The sequence below is a fragment of the Panthera uncia genome (genome assembly GCF_023721935.1).
Source record: "Panthera uncia isolate 11264 chromosome D3 unlocalized genomic scaffold, Puncia_PCG_1.0 HiC_scaffold_8, whole genome shotgun sequence".
Classification (NCBI taxonomy): Eukaryota; Metazoa; Chordata; class Mammalia; order Carnivora; family Felidae; genus Panthera; species Panthera uncia.
This window is the reverse complement of record NW_026057586.1, coordinates 82,150,426-82,170,312: the sequence shown is the minus strand read 5'-3', so window position 1 is coordinate 82,170,312 and position 19,887 is coordinate 82,150,426. Positions and strand designations below refer to the sequence as shown.

Genomic DNA, 19,887 nt, shown 5'->3' with positions numbered 1-19,887 from the left:
CTGTGCAGGACACCGAAAGTAACAGCACAGATCAAATACAAAAGAGAGTTGTTACAGAACCAAAAGTCAAAAACCATATTTTAAATCTTCTGTCTCTCACATACTGTCTGTTACAATTCATCATAACTAAGGATATCACTCAAAAATATTTGCAAACAAAATGAAAAAAATAAACAAAAAACAAACCAAAACTCCCAAAATCTTGATAAAGGAGAAAAAAAGGGAGGAATCTTGATCTGCTTCATACCTTTTTTCACTCTTCTGTCTAAAGCTTAACCAAAGAACTAAATATGTGCAGGTTAGAATTAGGGATGTAAGATAAGCTATGAATTTTATGTCTGGTTATCCATAAAGTATTTTTTTACTGCAAACCATCTACCTTACCTCCATTTCCCAAAGATCTAAATCACTCAAAATGTACCCTGTCCTCTCTAGATTGCTCCTAAGAGTTAGAACTAAAATCTGTAATAAATTTCACCCCATCAAAAAAGTTGATATATTTCCTGAAATGCACATGATATTTTACCATACAATGAACATGTGGAAGAGGATACCAGTGCTAAGTACTCAAGTTTTAATTTACAAAAAGCCAATAAAAATGGCACTGAAGCTAAACCCACAGAAACAGAGAGGAGAAAGGTAGATGGACACCATGGGCTGCAGGGAGGGCACAGTAGGGAGATGTTGGTCAAAGCGTACGGGATCCAATTATACAAGATGAATCAATTCTGGGAAACCGGTTTGCATCAATGTGAGTATAGTTGACAATATTGTATTGTTTTTGAAATTTTCTAAGAAGACAGACTTTGGGTGTTCTCACAACACACACAAAGGAAAAAAGGAAACTGGTAAAGAGGTTGATAGATACATGCTGATTGGCTTGTTTGTGAATATTTCATAATGTATATGTATGTTGAGTCATCAGGTTGTACATTAAACATTTTTTTAAATGTTTATTTATTTTTGAGAGAGAGAGAGACAGAGTGTAAGCAAGGGAGGGGCAGAGAGAGGGAGACACAGAATGCAAGCAGGCTCCAGGCTCTGAGCTGTCAGCACAGAGCCCAACACGGGGCTTGAACCCACAGACTGTGAGATCATGACCTGAGCTGAAGTTGGATGCTCAACTGACTGAGCAGCCCAGGTGCCCCATGTACACTTTAAATATATACAATTTTTTTTTTAAGTAAACTTGGGGTACCTGGCTGCTTAATCAGTGGAGCATGTGTCTCTTCATATCAAGGTCATGAGTTCGAGCTCCACATTGGGGACAGAGGTTACTTTTTAAAAAGATGTTATTTATTATTTTTTAAGTAATCTCTACCCCCAATGTGGGGCTTGAACTCAAGACCCTGAGATCAACAGTCGCATGCTCTAGTGACTGAGCCAGCCAGGTGCCCCTAAATACATACAATTTTTGGTGATCAGTTATAGTTTGATAAAGCTGGGGGGAAAAGGCATTTAAAAATCCATTAATGCTTTTCTCTTATTCTCAAGAGAAAGTAACACTAAGTACCAGTCATGAATATTTTCATCAGGCAGGCAAAAATGATAGAAAGTGGGTTATAGTTGAAGCTAACCGTGAATCGGCACCAAGAAGAAAGAATGCTTAAGATACACCTCACATCCAATTTGTTACCCAACTAAGTAAATGAAACCAAGAAAAGGAAATAAGCAGGAAGAACATGAAGTTCCTATCACAAATGAGGAGTTTCTATCTGCATTTCCCAAGAGAAAGCTAAATGATCTAGTCTATCTCTGTTTAGTATCAAAAGAGAAGCCAGACACCCACCCTGACGTTTAGAGCAGTATTATCAATACTGGCCACATTATGGAAGCAGCCCAAGTGTCCACCAATAGATGAATGGAGAAAGAAGATGTAGTATATATATACAATGGAATACAACTCAGCCATAAAAGAGAATGAAACCTTGTCATTTGCAATGACCTGGATGGAGCTAGAGAGTATTATGCTAAGTGAAGTCAGTCAGAAAAGATAAATACCATATGATTTCACTCATGTGGAATTTAAGAAACAAAACAGACGAGCAAAGGGGAAAAGAGAAGAGAGAGAGAGAGACAAACCAAGAAACAGACACCTAACTACAGAGAACAACCTGATGGTTAACAGAGGGGACGGGATGGGGGTGATGGTGGTTAAGGAGTACATGTGTGATGAGCATCAGGTGTTGCATGGGAATGCTGAATCATATTGCACACTTGAAACCAACATTACACTGTATGTTAACTCTCTGGAATTAAAATTGTTTTTTAATGTTTATTTATTTTCAAGAGACATAGAGAGGCAGAGAGAGAGGGAGACAGAGGATCCAAAGTGGGCTCTGTGCCGACAGCAAAGAGCCTAATAACGCAGGGCTCAAATTCATGAACTGTGAGATCATGACCTGAGCTGAAGTTGGACACTTAACCAACTGAGCCACCCAGGCACCCTTTTTTCTTTAAAAAATTTTAATGTTTATTTATTTTTGAGAGAAAGACAGAGAGAGAGAGAAATCACTGGAATTTAAATTTTTTTTAATGTTATTTATGAGAGAGAGCATGCACACAGTGCGGGGAGGGGCAGAGAGAGTGAAGGAGACACAGAATCCGAAACAGGTTCCAGGCTGAGCTGTCAGCACAGAGCCTGTCAGGGGGCCTGAACTCAGGATCAGCGAGATCATACCCTGAGCCAAAACCCTAGAGTCAGATGCTCAACCGACTGAGCCACCCAGGTGCCCAGGGACTAGAACTCACTGGAATTTAAATAAAAACTTTTAAAAGAAGCTGGAAGACAAATTTGCAGAAACAAGAATGACAGCTGTAGTGAGCAGCACACAGCCATTTTTTTAAAAAAATCACGACACTGATCATTTTATTATTTATTATTATTATTATTTTGAGAGAGAGACAGTGAAGACACAAGTGAGTGAGAGGCAGAGAGAGAAGCGGGGCTCACTTGAAGCAGTGCTTGAACTCACAAACCGTGAGATCATAACCTGAGCCGAAGACAGATGCTTAACCAACTGAGCCACACAGGCGCCCCAAGCAGCAAGCAGTTTTGTCAAAGGTACAAACTAGCTCTGTCACTCCTTCGATCTGTGTGGCAGCTGTGGTAGTGGTTGGATTAAAAAACAATACGGTGCTTGGATGGCTCAGTCAGTTAAGCATTTGACTCTTGATCTTGGCCCAGATCATGATCCCAGGGTCATGGGATTGAGCCCCGTGTCGGGCTGTGTTGAATGTGGAGCCTGCTTAGGATTCTCTCTCTCTTTCTCTCCTTCCCTCTCCTTCTCTCCTTGCTTATGCTCTCTCTTAAAAAAAAAAAAAAAAAAAAAAAAAGAAAAAAGCATAGCGTATTTACTGAGAAAAAGAGTCCTTAAAACAAACAAACAGGGGTGCCTGGGTGGCTCAGTCGGTTAAGCGTCTGACTCTTGGTTTTGACTCAGGGCATGATCTCGCAGTTTGTTGAGGTCAAGCATTGGGTTCTGTGCTGGCAGTGCAGAGCCTGTTTGGGATTCTCAGCCCCCCTCTCTCTCTCTCCCCCCCCCCCCCCCGCTCATTCCCATTCTCTCTCTCTCAAATAAAATTTTTTTAATTAAACAATAAATTAATTCTACAATCTTATTTCCTACATTATGCCAGAATGAGCTTTCTGGAATGTTAAGGATGATCCCTGAGAATTAAAAAGAGAAAAGGGAAAAAATTACAAAAATCACCTTACTGGTATTATATATGTAGTATTCTATGACATACCATCTCATTGATTAAAAGATGATTAACAGTTTATTAAACCCTTCCTTCCCCTTCAAAAATAACTTTTGAGTTGTCATCTTATCTTCCTGAGGAGATATTTGGGGAAACCTTCCCAGAATATCCTTCTCTGACATCTGCATGTGTCAAAAAACTACCCTCCAAGACTTGGTACCAGTGCTGCCTTCTCCACGCAGCCCTTCTTGGCCACCCTCAGTGGGGAAACCAACTCTACTCTCTCCAGTTTCTACCTTGAATTGGATTGCACTTATGTACAGGTGTAAACTCCCTTAGCTGGCTGAAACTCCCTGCGGAGGATCTACGTTTGATTCTCTCCCATCCACCCCTAGCACTATTCGGTGCATATTATACTGAGGGCGGAAACTTACTTGCTGAAAGAACTGTGTGTTTTTGAGGATAGCCGTGAGGCTTGTCTATACAGATGGTTGAATTCCAGTCCCAGTTCTGGCCTTCTCTGCAGGATGCTTTCAACGTGCTATGTTTCATGTCTGGGTCTCAGTTCCCTCCTCTGTAAAATGAGGAGGCTGGACAATATGGTCCCTGAGCCAACTTCTAACTTTAAAATGCTACGCTCCTGGGGCAGTTAACCTGCACTGAGAGTTGAACTGTAGTGGTAGGGAACAAAGAAGCGTCCAGAACTTAAACGGTGTAGCAGACAGACACAAGGACACAAGATACAGATAAATACTTTATGGAGTGCGTCCATCTCAGTGGGGCTTTTTTCGAGGGAAAACCCAGGGTTTATTTGCTCAAGGGTATTTTCTGAGCTCCTTACAATGCGCCAGGTCTCCTGCTAGGTAAGGGCACAGCAGTGAACAAGCCAGACGAGGTCCCTGCTCTGTGAAAGCTGGAATTCTTCTGGTCACTTGGGGGTGGAGAACAGATTCCTCTACATGTTCACCTTCCTAACTTCTGGGCTTTGCCATGTGATCTTGCCCTTCCCATGCGCATCCCCGCCCTCACAATGCCTTCTCTCAGGTCCCCCTCTTTCCTTGGTTAACGCCTCCTCATCCTCCTGGAGACTGCACTTCTCAGGCAGCCCTGGCTGTTATCAGGCCTCTACTTCCCTAGTCACAACGCTGCACACTGCTCCTTTGTAACACCTGTTACAGCTGTGACTGCACATTCATTTGTACAATCATTTGATTCTGTGCCTTCCTTCCTCTCTCCACTGGGAAACCCAGGCCACTGTCTGATTTACTCGTCTAGCTAAGTCCCATAGCACAGTTTACAAAGGGAGGAACAACCCTTGATTTATAATAAAACGAAACAGAACAAAGCAAAGCAACAAAAAAACGTGGTACAACTTACCCCTCAGTTCTTTGCCTGTGCTATGCCACCCTACAAACAAGGCCTCTATTGCGCTGGGAAACAGGAAGGTGTAGGCATGTGTGTACTTCATACTTAGTGACTGCTATTACCACTGGCCACTGAGCCCTCAACAACACGCTAAATTGAAAATGTGAGACTACTACCATAGCCCAATTGGTAAGAAAGCCAGAGGAAATGGTAAACATCAAGTGCAAGTGATAAAGGAGACTTCAGACTTAGATTTCATTTGTGTATAAGAGCCTCAAAGCTAAGCTTTCCTACCCCCCCCCCCCCCCCCACCCCATTCTCTGGCTTTTGGAAGCAAACAATTCATGCTGCTTTTGGAAACTCCACAAGGATTTTGAATCAGCATACTAAGAAGGACGCGGTCTAAGGATGCGGATTCCCATGTGAACAGAGGAAAGTGAAGAAAAATGGAAGGCCCTTCCGTGTGACCCCTTCACCTTTGTAGCGCCCAGGTGTATAAAGTCAAGCGCTTAGAATGGCTCATTTTTGGTGGTGGCTGTTTTTCATTCTGGGAAAGGGTGATAATAGGCTTTGGCAGGGTGAGAAATTAGCTCTGCACTCACGTGGTGTCGTCCCAACGCTGCAGGCACTGGCTGTGGAAGCTGTGGTTACATAACGTGGTGAGGATGCCATTCACAGACTCGTCCATGCGCTCCAGACACACCGTGCACTTGGGGAGCTCCGTCAGGTCCATCACGGGGAGGCTGGCACCCTACAGGGAAATACCTCACGTAAGCCTGACTCTTCTTCCGCGGTTCTAAGAGATCTGTTTTTAACTAACTAGTTTACCTGTTGCTTTCTGACTCCTGGTAGGATGTTTTCAACATTTCTTCTCTGTGCAAGTAGTTCAAATCGGTAAGATTTTCATTCATACGACAAATATTGACTGAGCACCCTTTATACTCATAGCACTGTGGACATGGTGGAGAACAAGCGCACAAAGACCCCTGCCCTCATGGAGCCGATACTCTGGAAAGAGAGACTAGCTGCCGAAAGCTTAACAGAGAATCTCAAATGTTACCGGACTCCAAGCTCTACTTCTAAGGGTATGGAACTCTAACAACGTAAGTGAATAAAAGCAGCCAAGTAGAAATGGGACTGACTGATTTTTCCACAGAGTAAATGAAAACGTAGCACTTCCTACTACGTGATAATAGCATCAACAACACTGGTTTATTTACTCATTTGACACACACTTATTGAGCCCTTGCTATGTAGGCCAGACACTGTTCTAGGTTTGGAACAATGGTGAGCAAAGCAGATTCGCCAGATCCCAAAGCACAAGGTCAGGCCTTGTCCTCATAGAGCTTAAAATCTGGTAGAGAGAGGCAAAAGTCAAATTTATGAAAAAGTATAATTACCAGTGGTCATAACCGCTATGTAAGAAAAGTACAGGAATCTACAATAGGGTGTGAAATCGGGGCATAACGGTCTGTGGTCAAGAAAGGCACCCCACCCCCACCCCCGCCACCGCGATGTCTCCCTTGAGCCCTGCCAGCTGTAAAGTGAGCAGGAATTCTTGAAGCAAAGATGAGACATACATGTAAGGACATGCTGAGAAAAATCACATTAATCTGTGGTCCCTGAAGAGTAGCTTTCTATAGGAAATCTCTCAAGAAGCCGTATTCATTTAGAGAAAACAATCTCCTACACTGAAGCCTTACATAGCACCTGGCACAAAGGAAGCCTGACTTTATCATCTGTCAATTTAAAAAAAAAAAAAAAAATTTTTTTTTTAACGTTTATTTATTTTTGAGACAGGGAGAGACAGAGCATGAACAGGGGAGGGTCAGAGAGAGGGTGACACAGAATCTGAAGCAGGCTCCAGGCTCTGAGCTGTCAGCACAGAGCCCGACGTGGGGCTAGAACTCACGGACCGCAAGATCATGACCTGAGCCGAAGTCGGCCGCTCAACCGACTGAGTCACCCAGGCGCCCCTCTGTCAATTTTTATTTTACCTAACCTAATGATAGAACAATCAAACCTGAATTTCTTTCTATCAAGCTGATTTCAAGGTAAAAAGACCTTTAGGTCTCCTTTAGAAGAAAGGAAATCTTAAAAATATAACAGAGTTGAATCTACTACTTTCTTTAGAAGATGATTTAAGTGAGCTGAGCACATTTTGTAGGAAGAGGTCCCACAGACGATGGCAAACCAGAGCAATTATAAATTGTTACCTAAACAGAGTTAAGGATCAGGACAGGGATTAAGGGTTGATATTTGAAGAAAAACACTTTAGAACATTCCTATCACCCTAAAAAGAAACCTTGTACTCATTGCAATCACTCTTCATTCCTCTCTTTCCCCATATATATCTATACCTATATCCATATCTATATATGTATACATATATATATGTTATATACATTGTTATATATATATATTCTTGTATACAACATATACGTAAAATATAAGAATGATGCACACTTACATCTTCAGATTTTAGTACTTCAGCCCTTTCCACATACACCAACTGGCAAACATCATCTTCTATCGAATTGAACTGGCGGCCGTTGCACGCCATATAAAAACTGTCTGCATCGGCCTAGGTATACCAATGGAGAAAAGGAAAAAATTAAGAGAGATATCCTGAAAACATGCTTTTATTCAAGATGCATAGCTTCAATTATTCTCTTCATCAGCGTTTAAAATTTATACTTAGGAGAGAAAGCAACTGTCAAAAGTACCATCTACGGAAGCAGGAAGCAGGTTCATAGGTGAGTCAAACTCTGTAGGTCGATACCCCGCGTCTCTACAATGTTTCCTGATACATCACAATCTCACTTAAACCAGGAGAAGCTGCTGAAGTGCAAAAGCTGACAGCCAGTATGACTTTAATATTCAACCAACAACAGTCATCATTTCCCTTGATATCAGTATTTTTTTCCTCAAGTCAGGACTTTCTCAGCAGCTAAAAGTAAACACTTATTTTTGCAAAACTTAGAACTCAATCATAACTGATGATTGTTAGCAAAGAGTTCTTTTTAAAAAACGTCAGCATCTATGTTAGGGAGAGTAAAGGACCACAGGTACCGGTATGGAGGAAAAAGCCAACTCCTTCTCTTCAATAAGCCAATAATACATCATAGATAAGGATCCCATTGGGAGGTTTTAAACAACTTAGTGTATAATATTGAAAGCAAAACCTCTGACCAAGATCAAGAGGTTTAAGATGAACCAGTCTTTAAAATACAAATGGTCTTGGGGCGCCTGGGTGGCTCAGTCGGTAAAAGCGGCCGACTTCGGCTCAGGTCATGATCTCGCGGTCCTTGAGTTCAAGCCCCGCATCGGGCTCTGTGCTGACGGCTCGGAGCCTGGAGCCTGTTTCCGATTCTGTGTCTCCCTGTCTCTGACCCTCCCCTGTTCATGCTCTGTCTCTGTCTGTCTCAAAAATAAATAAACGTTTAAAAAAAAAATTTTTTTTTTTTTTAATTTATTTTTGGGACAGAGAGAGACAGAGCATGAATGGGGGAGGGGCAGAGAGAGAGGGAGACACAGAATCGGAAACAGGCTCCAGGCTCCGAGCCATCAGCCCAGAGCCCAACGCGGGGCTCGAACTCACGGACCGCGAGATCGTGACCTGGCTGAAGTCGGACGCTTAACCGACTGCGCCACCCAGGCGCCCCTTTTTTTTTAAAATAAAAATAAAAATAAAAATAAAAAAACATAAAATACAAATGGTCTTATTCCTTGAGGCGGAAGATAGACTCAGGGGAAACAGTCCCCTGTAGGTAAGGCTGCAAAGGCACCTGTGCATTTGTGAATATGAACACAAGTAAACCAAACCTTCTAGTGTAGCCTTCACAGAAAATAACAAAGACATAATTTCAGTTTTTAAACTCAGCAATTTTTAGAGGCATCTGAAAGGCCGAGGTCTGTCTAGATCTTACTCCCACACAGGCATTAACCCAAACACAGGAAGTTGTGTGCTTTGGCCCTACCAATGTAGACAAGTGCGCAGGGCGGGGGAGTTGTCCTACAAAAGGAAATGCCACTGTGTCAGCCTCTAGGATGAGATTCAAGTCTGTACCAGGCAAGAGTCTTGCCTGTCTACCTTCATAGGATTCTGAACCTTATAGCAAAAGATTGCAAGCTTCTTGGCACCTTTTAATTTCACTCCAATGATGTAACTCAAGTGTGGATTTTTGATTATTTATGTTTTCTTAATATGACCAAATGAACTAAGCAGCTGAGGAAGGATAATCAATTCTGAACACAGATTTTGATTTTTTTTTTTTTTTTTTTTTTGGAGGGCGGGAGTGGGAGCTTCCTTTTCAGGAAACAACTGTATTGGGTACAGTGCATTTTAACTTCAAAAAAAAAAAAAATTTTTTTTTAAAGGCTCTGAGCTGTCAGCACAGAGCCAAATGTGGGGCCTGAACTCACGACCTGTGAGATCATGACCTGAGCCCAAGTTAGATGCTTAACCGACTGAGCCACCGGGTGCCCCTAACTTCAAAATGTTAAGAGCCGGTTCTTGGACAATAAATCTCTTAACTACTAAGAGGCAACCTAAAATGGCTTCCCCCATTCTTCAAGAGCAACGTCTTTTTCTTCAAATGCTTTGGATGAGTAAGCAGCACAGTGAGCAATTGGATTTGTGTACTGAGGGAAGTGGCCACTGAAAGTGAGGGCCACAGGTCAGCTTTCCAGGGCCTCAAGCACCACCAGGAGCTGGCTACACGTGTGCCAGCTGAGGAAAGGCAGGCTCCTCCTCAGACCTCCAGCTCTGTGAATGCTTGCTACGTGACCAAGCTTTCTCAGAGGAAGGGTCCGTTTGTGAGCATGTGACAAAATCTACTTAACGCCAGACAAGCGATTCTTTTCTTGAGGGAGTTGTGTATCCATGACAAGGAAATATATGTTTTGAACACATAGATCTCTTTCTTTACAATCTCGGTATTGGAAATGTAGCTTCGCTCGTTTGAATATTCACTAAGCACCCAGCATGTGCCAGGCACGGTGCTATGTGCTAGGACCAGAGTAAAGAACAAAATACACATGGTTCCTACTTCAGCCCACTGCTGAAATGCACAAAACAAAAGCCTGAAACTAACTGCAAAAAACACAGAAGAAACAGCTCTTTTATTTAAAATGCTTGCATTGTATAGAGCCCAACATTTTTAAGAAGCCCAGTTTGGGTGGTTTTTTTTTTTTTTTTTTTTGAGTCTTTTGTTCTAATTGTTCTCTTCCCAGGATAAACTCTGAAAAAGGAAAACCCATTATGATCAAGGTTCCTTTACTGTCACAGTGATCAAAACTATAGTGTGGAAAATATATTTTTGCTTCTCAAAAGATGGGTCTCCTAGGCTGTCCCAAGCATGCAAATGAAAGTGAGCCAACACACTCTACAGAGAGCTTCTCTCTCCTTTTCGGTCCTCAAGCACTACAAAACTTGACCCCCTCTAGCCTTCCTGTGTTCTGATGAATTACAAATTCCTTACCCGAACACTAAGTTTTCTGACGGTCACGGTACAACCACGTAAGCGTTATCACTCTAGAACTACAGCATAAAGCTGAGGCCAAAAGAAGTTCAAGAGCTTATAGGAGATACAGAGGATTACTCTTTTTAAAAATTTTCTGGTGAAAAAAACCCAAAAACTTCTCTGGTGAGAAAAAGAAAGGAATAAGAATACAGTTAGCTTCCCAGGCTACAGAGTCTGGCTGTCTGTGTTTGAAATCTAACTCCTACACTTAATTGGCTTCGGGCAAGTGACTTATCCATGTGTGTTTCCTCAATTATAAAAGATGAAACTAACAGCACCTAGCTCATAGCATTGTTGAGAGGACAAGGAGCTAATATGTGAAAACCACTTATGTGGCCTGGCATCTAGTAAGTGCTTAATAGTTTTTACCTTTTGACTGTTTTTTCACTAGGGCCCAGTATTAATTTAACAACTTCAAGTCTTATACCAGGAAAGTGTTTTTAGAACTCAGAAAATCCCTGATAGGATGAGCCTCAGACCCTAAGATCCAACATCAGCAATAAATAGTACAACTCGTGATTCTCAGATCAAGGGTACTATCTCCATGGGGAAGGGCCAGCACACTGTTTCATTTGTCTCAGAACTAATAACCGTGAACTTGGGCCACCAACATCTGGTTAAAAGACAGGTGGAGAGATTGCAGAAGTACAAAGAAAATCCATGAACAGTAGTAGAAACTTTCCACAGCATTACATGCACACCACAAAGGGGTGGCCCTTGCTATAGTTTGTGGGTTTATCAGACTTCAGACTATTTAAAAGGTCTAATAAAGCTCTTAAACGTTCTTTCCCAATCGGTGACTTTTCTTGTGTTACTTACCGATCTCCCTCAGTTGTTAAGTAGGAGCTATGACTAAAATATTGCCATTACAATTTCTTACCAACAGTGACTGTCTCCCTTTCCGCACACTTTCATCCAGTCCTACTGGAAGAAGCATATGCCCTAGGATTAAAGTGAGGCCTCAAATCTCAGTTCAGTCACTGGGGGCAATCTACTAACTTCTCTCTGCAGTCAGTTTCGTTTGTCAAACAAGGATAATAACAGTACTTATCTACTTCACAGGGCTGTAGTGAGGACTACAGGAGATAATACACGTTAAGCACTTGGTGCAACGAGTGGTGTAGAATTAAGCAGTCAGTAAGACTGCACATTATCATCATTATCCTTCGTATTACATGTGCTACCAGATTTAAAAGGTACCACTTGCCCACTGTTTGCAAAGCTCCTCAGTGACCATGGAAGGTCTCCCGACAGTCAGTGAACACAGCTGTTTAAGTGCTTTTCCATTTTCACTGTCACCTTGTGAAGTCTAAGTCTGCATGCAGGAAGGTTCATTATTTTAAATGTCTCACTCCAATGGTGGGGTATTCTGTAAAGGTTAAAGGTAACAATCACGTACCCTCTTGTACACAGAGTGCTACACTAAGGGTTCTCTTTCTGTAGCCCACAGAACAGGCCCAAACATAATCCAGCCCTCACTTCTCTTAATTTCCTCCCCATGGCCAACGAATGACTGCTACTGCCGTCAACTCTGGATTTCTGCAATGAGGAAGGAGAGGACAAGTGGGCCTCGTGTCACGGCTCCCTTTCACCCACAGATCTTGGTAACTGGTCAGAGGCAATGGCAAATGATCAAAAGGCACACCCACTCTTTGTCAATCTGTAAGCCAGAACTGTTGATCTGGGGCAAATTCAAGAAGGCTGTTTCCTAATGAGGTGAGAAAGAAGTCACTTTTGACAGAGCTGCATTTCTAAACCTAATGAATGGACAAATGTAACAGCCATTAAAAACAACAACAACAAATTAAAACCTGTGGATAGAATGGCACTTAAATAACTTGGATAATACCTCAGGCTTATCTTATTTTCATATTCATACAAATATGAATGCATACGCTTCACAATGAACATATAAAACCAAGAGAATATTTTCCCAACACCTTTATAACTGAGGCCCCCGGAAAATGTTGCTGAATGCAACAAATGAAATGAAGTGAATGGCAAAACCTTCTTATATCAAAAAGTATCTGTAATAATGTGCAAGTACTTTTCAAAATAGAAAATATCACCATCCTTTCACTGCTTCTCTCTGTGGCAGGGATTTTCAAGCAGAACTCTAAAGCATCTTTGATACTTCAAGGAACATCCCCAATCTGTCACCAACATAAATATAAAATGGATTTTATTTTCTAAAATGTGCCAAATAATAATTTTTAAAAGGGGAATGAGAAAAGCAGGGGCACAGTGTCATAGTGGCAAATAAGAATATGGTATCAGTTTCAAAAAGTTTGGGATCTACTGCTCTACTGGAATAGTTACTACTGGATAAATAAAATACAACCCTAGATTTCATACCCAATCCGCTCTATAAAAAATTATGGGTATGAATTAGCATGGTGTGTCTGCTAGTGAATTTAGAAGGATTTCTAGAATGACAACAATACCCTCAAAGATAGGTATATATCAAGAGTCTTAAGTGCAAAATGCTGTAAATCACACACGGCTAGTATCACACAGTTTCAAAAACACAGTTTCTGTGGCAAAGAGATTTTTAATATCTTAACTTTTACCTGTGCACTAAACTTTATCAGCACCATATATTGATTTGGAGTAGAGTCTCTGATGATTTTCATTTGTTCAATTACTTCATTAAATGGGGCGACAAACTTCATAAGGTCATGACTGGTCATTGTAGCAGGGACTGTGAGAATACACAGCATGGCACTGCGCCTCACATCTTCTTTTAAGGAGGTCATCTTACTAATAAGACAATAATTAGACTGTCTTGAATAGATGAGGTATGGTTAGTTCAGACAACACTAATTAGACAACTTTTATGTCCAAGAAAATAGAAAAAAATAAACCTTGTATTAGTTCACAGATCAATTTAAACAGAGTGTTATAATACCTGAAAACACACTACCTGGGTAAAAGCAGAATCCCTTCAACATACCTGCAATAGAGCTTATGGTAAGCTTTGAAATGGCCTATATTACATCCACCACTGACATTTTTAGTCTTCAGTTAAAAGCTTGTTACGCTTATAAATCTGCAGTTTGTGTTTTATTCTCATTAGCTTTTCAACAATAATGTCTCATTAGGTAACTTAGAAGCACAACTCTGTTTTTCTTTTCTTCTTCATTTTTAAATTTTAAAATCACTATTCTGGAAGTTAAAGAGAACTGCCCCCACGAAGGAAGAGAGGTGGCCAGAGTAACTTTCAATCTACAAGCTAATGGGCAACTCCAACTATGGACTTCTCTCAAGGGGTTTAGAAGAGAGTTCTAAATATAAGAAAGAATTCAGAACTAGGAAGACAGGACTCTGAAGATTACAGAAAGTGTTGTTGGGTAGGAATAGCTGGAAGAGAGGAAAAGAAAAAAACCTCCTGCAATGCAATTTGCTTCTGAAATGCTGCAAATTCACTTCAACAGCTGTGCTCCAAAATGGTGACCCGAGTGTCCACTGTCTCCCAGTGAAGACCTAGCAAACATGTTAGGACAAGGACAGGCTTTAAAGAGATCAGCTACCAATTATCCAAGGGGCTGATAACCCAGATTATTGATTATCTAGCCAAATGCTTCCTTTCCTTTGGCTTGTTATAAGTTTTGTTTGGACCACAAAAAAAGGGTAAAAAGAGATGACAACACTGTAATCCATTAACTGACTTATCAACTTCTTTAGTAAAGATTTGGTGGGGATAGGAGGGCACAATGATGTTATGAATCATTTATAATTTTTCTTCCTCTTTTTATCTTTCTTTCTTTCAATTTTCCAATCCTCTTGCATGCCTACCTTCTCAGGGAATATTTTCTTAAGTATTTTCTCAAGCGTATCTACGTATTTCTTCTATGAGAAGAAACTATGACCCAATCTATAAGATTAACCAAATATAAAACATCTAAGAATTCTCCAATACACAATATATGAAAGTACTATGCTTTTGAACCTTAAAATATCCTCTTCCCTTCAGGGCAAGACATTTTTCACTGCCCTAAGACAAAAACAGACCAACTCAAAAGGAAAAGGTTTTTTCTTACTTTGTCTTGTATAGATGCATAATACCATGAACTATTTCAACTGATGGGTTTCCACTAAAGAACGAAATCTGGTCTGGAAGCTGTTTGGATGGAGAATCGGGAGCAGCGTTTATGCATTCTATACTTTGATCTTTACTTCTCTGTGCAGTGAGAGATGCTTCTGAAGACTTCCTTTCTTCCATTGTGGCTTTCAGCTCATCTTTCACAAATCAAAAATTAGCAGATTATAAACTGATAGGAAATAGGTGGAAGGATTCTAATTAGGTTAAAATTTTGAGTCAGAAAAATAAACTTGGACAGAGAAACTGTAATGAATTGCGGTAAGAAATGTATTTACACCACAGTCAAGTTTGGGGGATCGCCTAAACTTAAAAGCACTCTTTATCCCATAAAAATTTCATTAACACCCACAGAAACTTAAGGACGGCTCTTACATTTGTCAGCACCATAATAAAAGCAGGCGTCTTCCATCATGTGCTCCTAAGTGGGACATTCAGGGCTATTAATTTTGAAAGCCAAACCTACCAGTTCTGACCATCTTCATACTGGAGACGTAGCATACATCCAGGCTCTGGGTTGGAGGGAGCTGAAAGGGCGTGTGCAGGGGGTGGGAGATACAACATGCTTATCTAGATTCGTTCATGATCTGCCACTAACCTAGATGGCAAGTAGCTCTCCTCACCGAATAAAGCTGTCAACCCATGTTGTTAGTATTAATTTAGGAGAAATATTTGGAGAGGCTAAAATCTGGCTTGACAACCTCAAGTAAGGCACACAGGTAGTGAAAGATAAAAGTATGCTAGAGGTCAAAATCATGGGCTCATTGAATGACATGTATAAAACAGGCAACCATGAGCTTATGTTACACGAGTTTAGGGTTTTAGAAAGCATACCTGGGTTGGACTTCATGGTCTCAATGATCATATCTGTCATTTCTCGACGACCAAGATGCTGATGTATGATTGCTGCTTTTTCCCCTGGTGACTTCCCTTCTAAAGAGGCTACAGCTGAAGCTAGTGTCTTCTTTTTGATCTCCTCATCAGACATTTCCCCGGCTAAAGAACACATGAATGATTAATATCTGATAATAAAACAAGCTCTTCTCCACTTTCAATGTATCCATCAAAAACCTTCCTTTTCCTCTCTGCTGCCCTCCCCCAAGATATTCAGATGCCTTTGTGGTGTCCATCCCACTCACCTCTGGGGCTCCTTAGTGCCCAGCAGACAGTCAATAAACTCCCAGTGCAATAAATTGAGAAATGCAGGGTTGTCATAGTGAAATCATGCACTTTAAAGCATATCAACGAGAATAGGAGCTTTAGAGAGTTCAAGAGTGATTATGCCAAGACAAACCAACACTTTTAGTAATCTCCGGTAAAGTGAAACTGTGTTGAGCTCCAAATGAAGGTATCAAGCCCATTAATAAACAAAAATTTCAAAAACCTTTAGCAGTCTTCTTAAACACCCTAGGTTAGCCTCATGCCATGCATCATACCATGAAAATCTGTGATCACGGTCTTAAATCAATGAAACACACAAAAATGGGAAAGGAGCTTGGGAGACTCGATTGAAATATCCTTAATACAAGTTCTATCAGAGCAGGAGCCAGGCCTGTTTAGCCCACCGCCGTATCCCCAGCACTTACACGACAGTGCCTAGCACACAGTGCAAGCTCTTTAAAGTTTTGTTGAATCAATGAATAACCCATTTAGAGATGTATATGTGCCTAATATCAATTAAGCTGACTTTCAGAACTCAGAGAGATCACTTGTAGTCTTTGAAAGGTGCTTGTAACCCATTAAATCCTATTCAATTTTTAAATTGCAGCTCCAAAATTCACACACTCAAGTTAGTTTCCAAGGACACCATATCTACCTGCCCTATGTCCCCTCCTCAAACCAAAGAGATCCTCGTGTAATACCTTTCCAAACTCTTCCTTTCCTCCACAGCTGTTTTCCCACTTGTAATTCTACAATTACTTAATAATAATTCTGCAGTACTATAATTCTGCAATTATTTAATTCATCTCTCCCCATTGAGCTGCTGGAGCCATTACAGCAGAGACCATGTCTGATTCTGCAAACAACTGAAGTTCCAGCAGATGGTGAGCATTCAGTGATTTCTTCTTGAATAACTGTTACTGTTAGGTAATTGCTTAAGGTTCAAGAAACGCAGTCATAGTTGCATTCGCCACGAAGCAGACTGTGTGGCTGGTAACGAACAGCTCAGACTCTCAAGTCCAGCTCTAAGTTAGAATCCCAGTTTTACCACCTACAGATAATTGTGGGCAAGTCATTCAACCACTGGGCTTCAGTTTCCCAATCTGTAAAAGGAGCATACCACCCATCTACGTAACAGGACTGTTGTAAAGATAATTAAAGATAACACATAGGAAGTGTACTCATTTTAGTTATTACTATGGCTGCAGGGCGCCTAAATAGATATTCTTCCAAAGAGGAACGATTTAATTAAACCACAAACCGTCAGCATCTCTGGGATGCAGTCGCTGCCTTCACAAAGCCTAGAGGAAAGTAACTTACAAAACTTGACTCTAACCCCGGGTGGAGAGGGCGACGTGCCAGGTATAAAGGGTGCCCGTGGGAAGGCACCAGGAGGGATGGGCCGGGAAGGGCTTCCCAGAGATGACATCCGGCCTATTTAGCATGGGTGGAGTAAGAGGAATCTCAACCACCTCTCAGCTTCTTCCTGACAAAGACCCTCGCCACCGCCTTTCCCCGGGCCCAGGCACGGGGCTAGACGGAAGGCTGCGAGGCCGCGGGACTCACCCGCGGCGCTGAAGCCGAAGCCGGCGGGGACGGGCGAGTGTTCCGCAAGCTCCAGTCGGATGACAACCAGTGACACACTCATAGGGCAGGCGCTGGCCGGCGCGGGCCCCGGCGGGCTCAGGCGAGGCTAGGAGGCGAGCCGAGAGGCCAAGAGGTCCAGAGTCGGCAGCGCAGCCACCGCCTCAGCGCCGGCGCCGCTGCCTCGGTAGCAGCAGCTCCGCGCGCAACCAGCCGAGCCACAACAACCTTCACTTCCGCCTCCCGGCTGCCGTCGTCGACGCGCGGGGTTACGCATGCGCGGATCAGCGCGCGCTCCGATTGGATGGGGAAGCGGGCACGTGACTGGCGTGACGGCGCGGAGGTGAGTCTGCGCTCCCGGGGAGATCTCGAAGAGGTTGGGAAGGAGGAACGTTCCGAAGACTGAGGGCAGTGGCTGCCGCGTTAGGCCGATCGGTGGGTTTGCGCCCAGGCCCGAGTTTACCTACGCGAGAGGCATTGCCCCCAGCCTACTTCAGCCGACGGCGAGGGGTCCTCGGCTCCGCGAGCTCCGAATTGTCCGAGGAACTGTTAGCCATATGGCGAGCTCTTGCCTTTGTTATGTTTCACCACTCGCTCTAGCGCTAGTGGAGTTGTTTTGTGTTAGCCACACGTTACAGATAGGTATGCTAAAGCTCAGAGGTGAATCCGTTTCTCTGAAGGCGCTTGAGGAATAGGGACTCGATTGCAGTGTTTCTGACTCTGTCTAGGGCGGTGGCCTGGTTACGTGCGCGGTGCTGCAGCTAGATCTGGGCCCTGCTCTCCGCCGCATCACTTCACGAAGTTTACTGAGAGCCTAAGCGCTGGTGGGGTAATGGGATATTTTCGTGAATAAGATAAACACGCATAGTTCCTGTTATGGAGTCGACCTTGATCAGTGAGCTGTGTGACCTTGAGCTAGGTGTTGCGTAAAACTAGGATATTACACAGCCGTGAGTATTAAATGAATAGAGCCTGTGGCTCTTTATCACTTTTCTTAGATTCATCTTTGTTTTCCAGTACGTCAGACTGCCTTTAGCATATAGACATTAAGACATACAGACCTACATAGCACATACATGACAATGCTATTCCAAGCGTATGCTATAAAGACATCTAAGATGTGTCACAGCATGTCCTGGACACGTGTAGGGACGTGAACGATATATGCATATAACATGACCACATGACATAAGTCTATTAGCTTGTGACTGCACGCTGTCACCTTTCAATATACTCTCTATGTCAGGGTTTCTCAATCTTTGCACTATTAACATTTTGAGTCCTGATCATTTTTTGGTGTGTGTGTGTGTGTGTGTCCTATACTTTATAGGATGTTTGCTGGCATCCTTGTCTTGACCCACTAGCACTTCCCCCCCCCCCCCCCACAAGTGGTGACAACCCACAATGTCTGGGTACATTGCCAAATGTTCCCTTAGGACCAAAATCACCCCCTGTTAAGAATTGCTGTGAAAATGCATATATGTATTCACATAGTATATGCATATAACATGCAAGATCTGTGGACTTTTTATAATTATTACAGTAGTAGGTAATAGTGTGTCAGGTATTAACTTGAGTGCTTTACATACTTTATTTAATGCAGTAGTAACAACAACTGTATGAAACCGTTGTATAATTATTCCCATTTACAGAGGAGGAACCTGAATCCCAGCGAGAGAAACTGGCTCAGGCTCTTACACTTAGTAAGTGGCTGAGCTAGAATTCATACCCAGGCAATCTGATTCTAAAGACAACACTCAAGCCTCTTTACTAAACCATCTTAGCATGTGACAACACATACTGTGTGTGCATGTTTATAAAAGCATAAATTAAGTAGCAAATCTACATTATCATACTAATCTCATTGTTCTGAAAGTCACGGAGAAGACAAATACTCTCCGTGTTACAGAAAAAAGATGCCAGTCCCAGAGAACTAGAATCGTTAGTTAGCAATGGGCAAGTTGGGCTTGTAACAGTTCTTTGTGGCTATCACAAAGAACCTGTCCCCTGCCTTCCCCAATTCTCTGATTCATCCAGTTTATTCATTCTTCCAGCTCATTTATGCTGAGCACCTGCTATGTGTCTAGATGCTGTGCTAAGCCCCAGGGGATGGATATACACAAGGATGAAATATGTACAAAGATGAAACGGCAAGATACGCCTTTCTGTAAGAAACTTACAACTACAGGAGCAGATAGGTGTGCAAACAGTTGGCTGTGTAATGGGGTAAATGCTCTGGTGAAGGTATGGAGAAGAAGCAATAGGAGTTAAAAAAAAAAAAAAAAAAGTAGTGCCAGAGAGTGCCTGGGAAAAGAAAAAAAAACCCGGGGTGCCTGCCTGGCTCAGCCGGTAGAACGTGAGATTCTTGAGTTCAAGCTCCACGTTGAGTGTGGAGCCTACTTAAAAAAAGAAAAATTTTTAAAAGAAAAGAAAAGCCTCTGCAGAGGAGGT

At 42.2% G+C, this 19,887-nt stretch overlaps 2 protein-coding genes across 2 annotated transcripts in view; one reads left to right on the top strand and one right to left on the bottom strand.

Annotated features, from left to right (window-relative positions):
* Window positions 1-17,682, bottom strand: part of BRAP (BRCA1 associated protein) — a 29,332-nt gene extending 11,650 nt beyond the window's left edge. The window contains exons 1-6 of the mRNA XM_049619932.1: window positions 17,419-17,682; window positions 15,526-15,687; window positions 14,633-14,831; window positions 13,163-13,352; window positions 7,538-7,651; window positions 5,670-5,818 (exon numbers count right to left, since the gene is read on the bottom strand). Coding sequence (XP_049475889.1) covers window positions 5,670-5,818; window positions 7,538-7,651; window positions 13,163-13,352; window positions 14,633-14,831; window positions 15,526-15,687; window positions 17,419-17,500 — 896 coding nt within the window. The 5' untranslated portion in view covers window positions 17,501-17,682. The remainder of the gene's footprint in view (window positions 1-5,669; window positions 5,819-7,537; window positions 7,652-13,162; window positions 13,353-14,632; window positions 14,832-15,525; window positions 15,688-17,418) is intronic.
* A 93-nt stretch (window positions 17,683-17,775) lies between these two features.
* Window positions 17,776-19,887, top strand: part of ACAD10 (acyl-CoA dehydrogenase family member 10) — a 42,538-nt gene continuing 40,426 nt past the window's right edge. The window contains exon 1 of the mRNA XM_049619930.1: window positions 17,776-17,871. The gene's annotated coding sequence lies outside the window, so the exon portion shown is untranslated. The remainder of the gene's footprint in view (window positions 17,872-19,887) is intronic.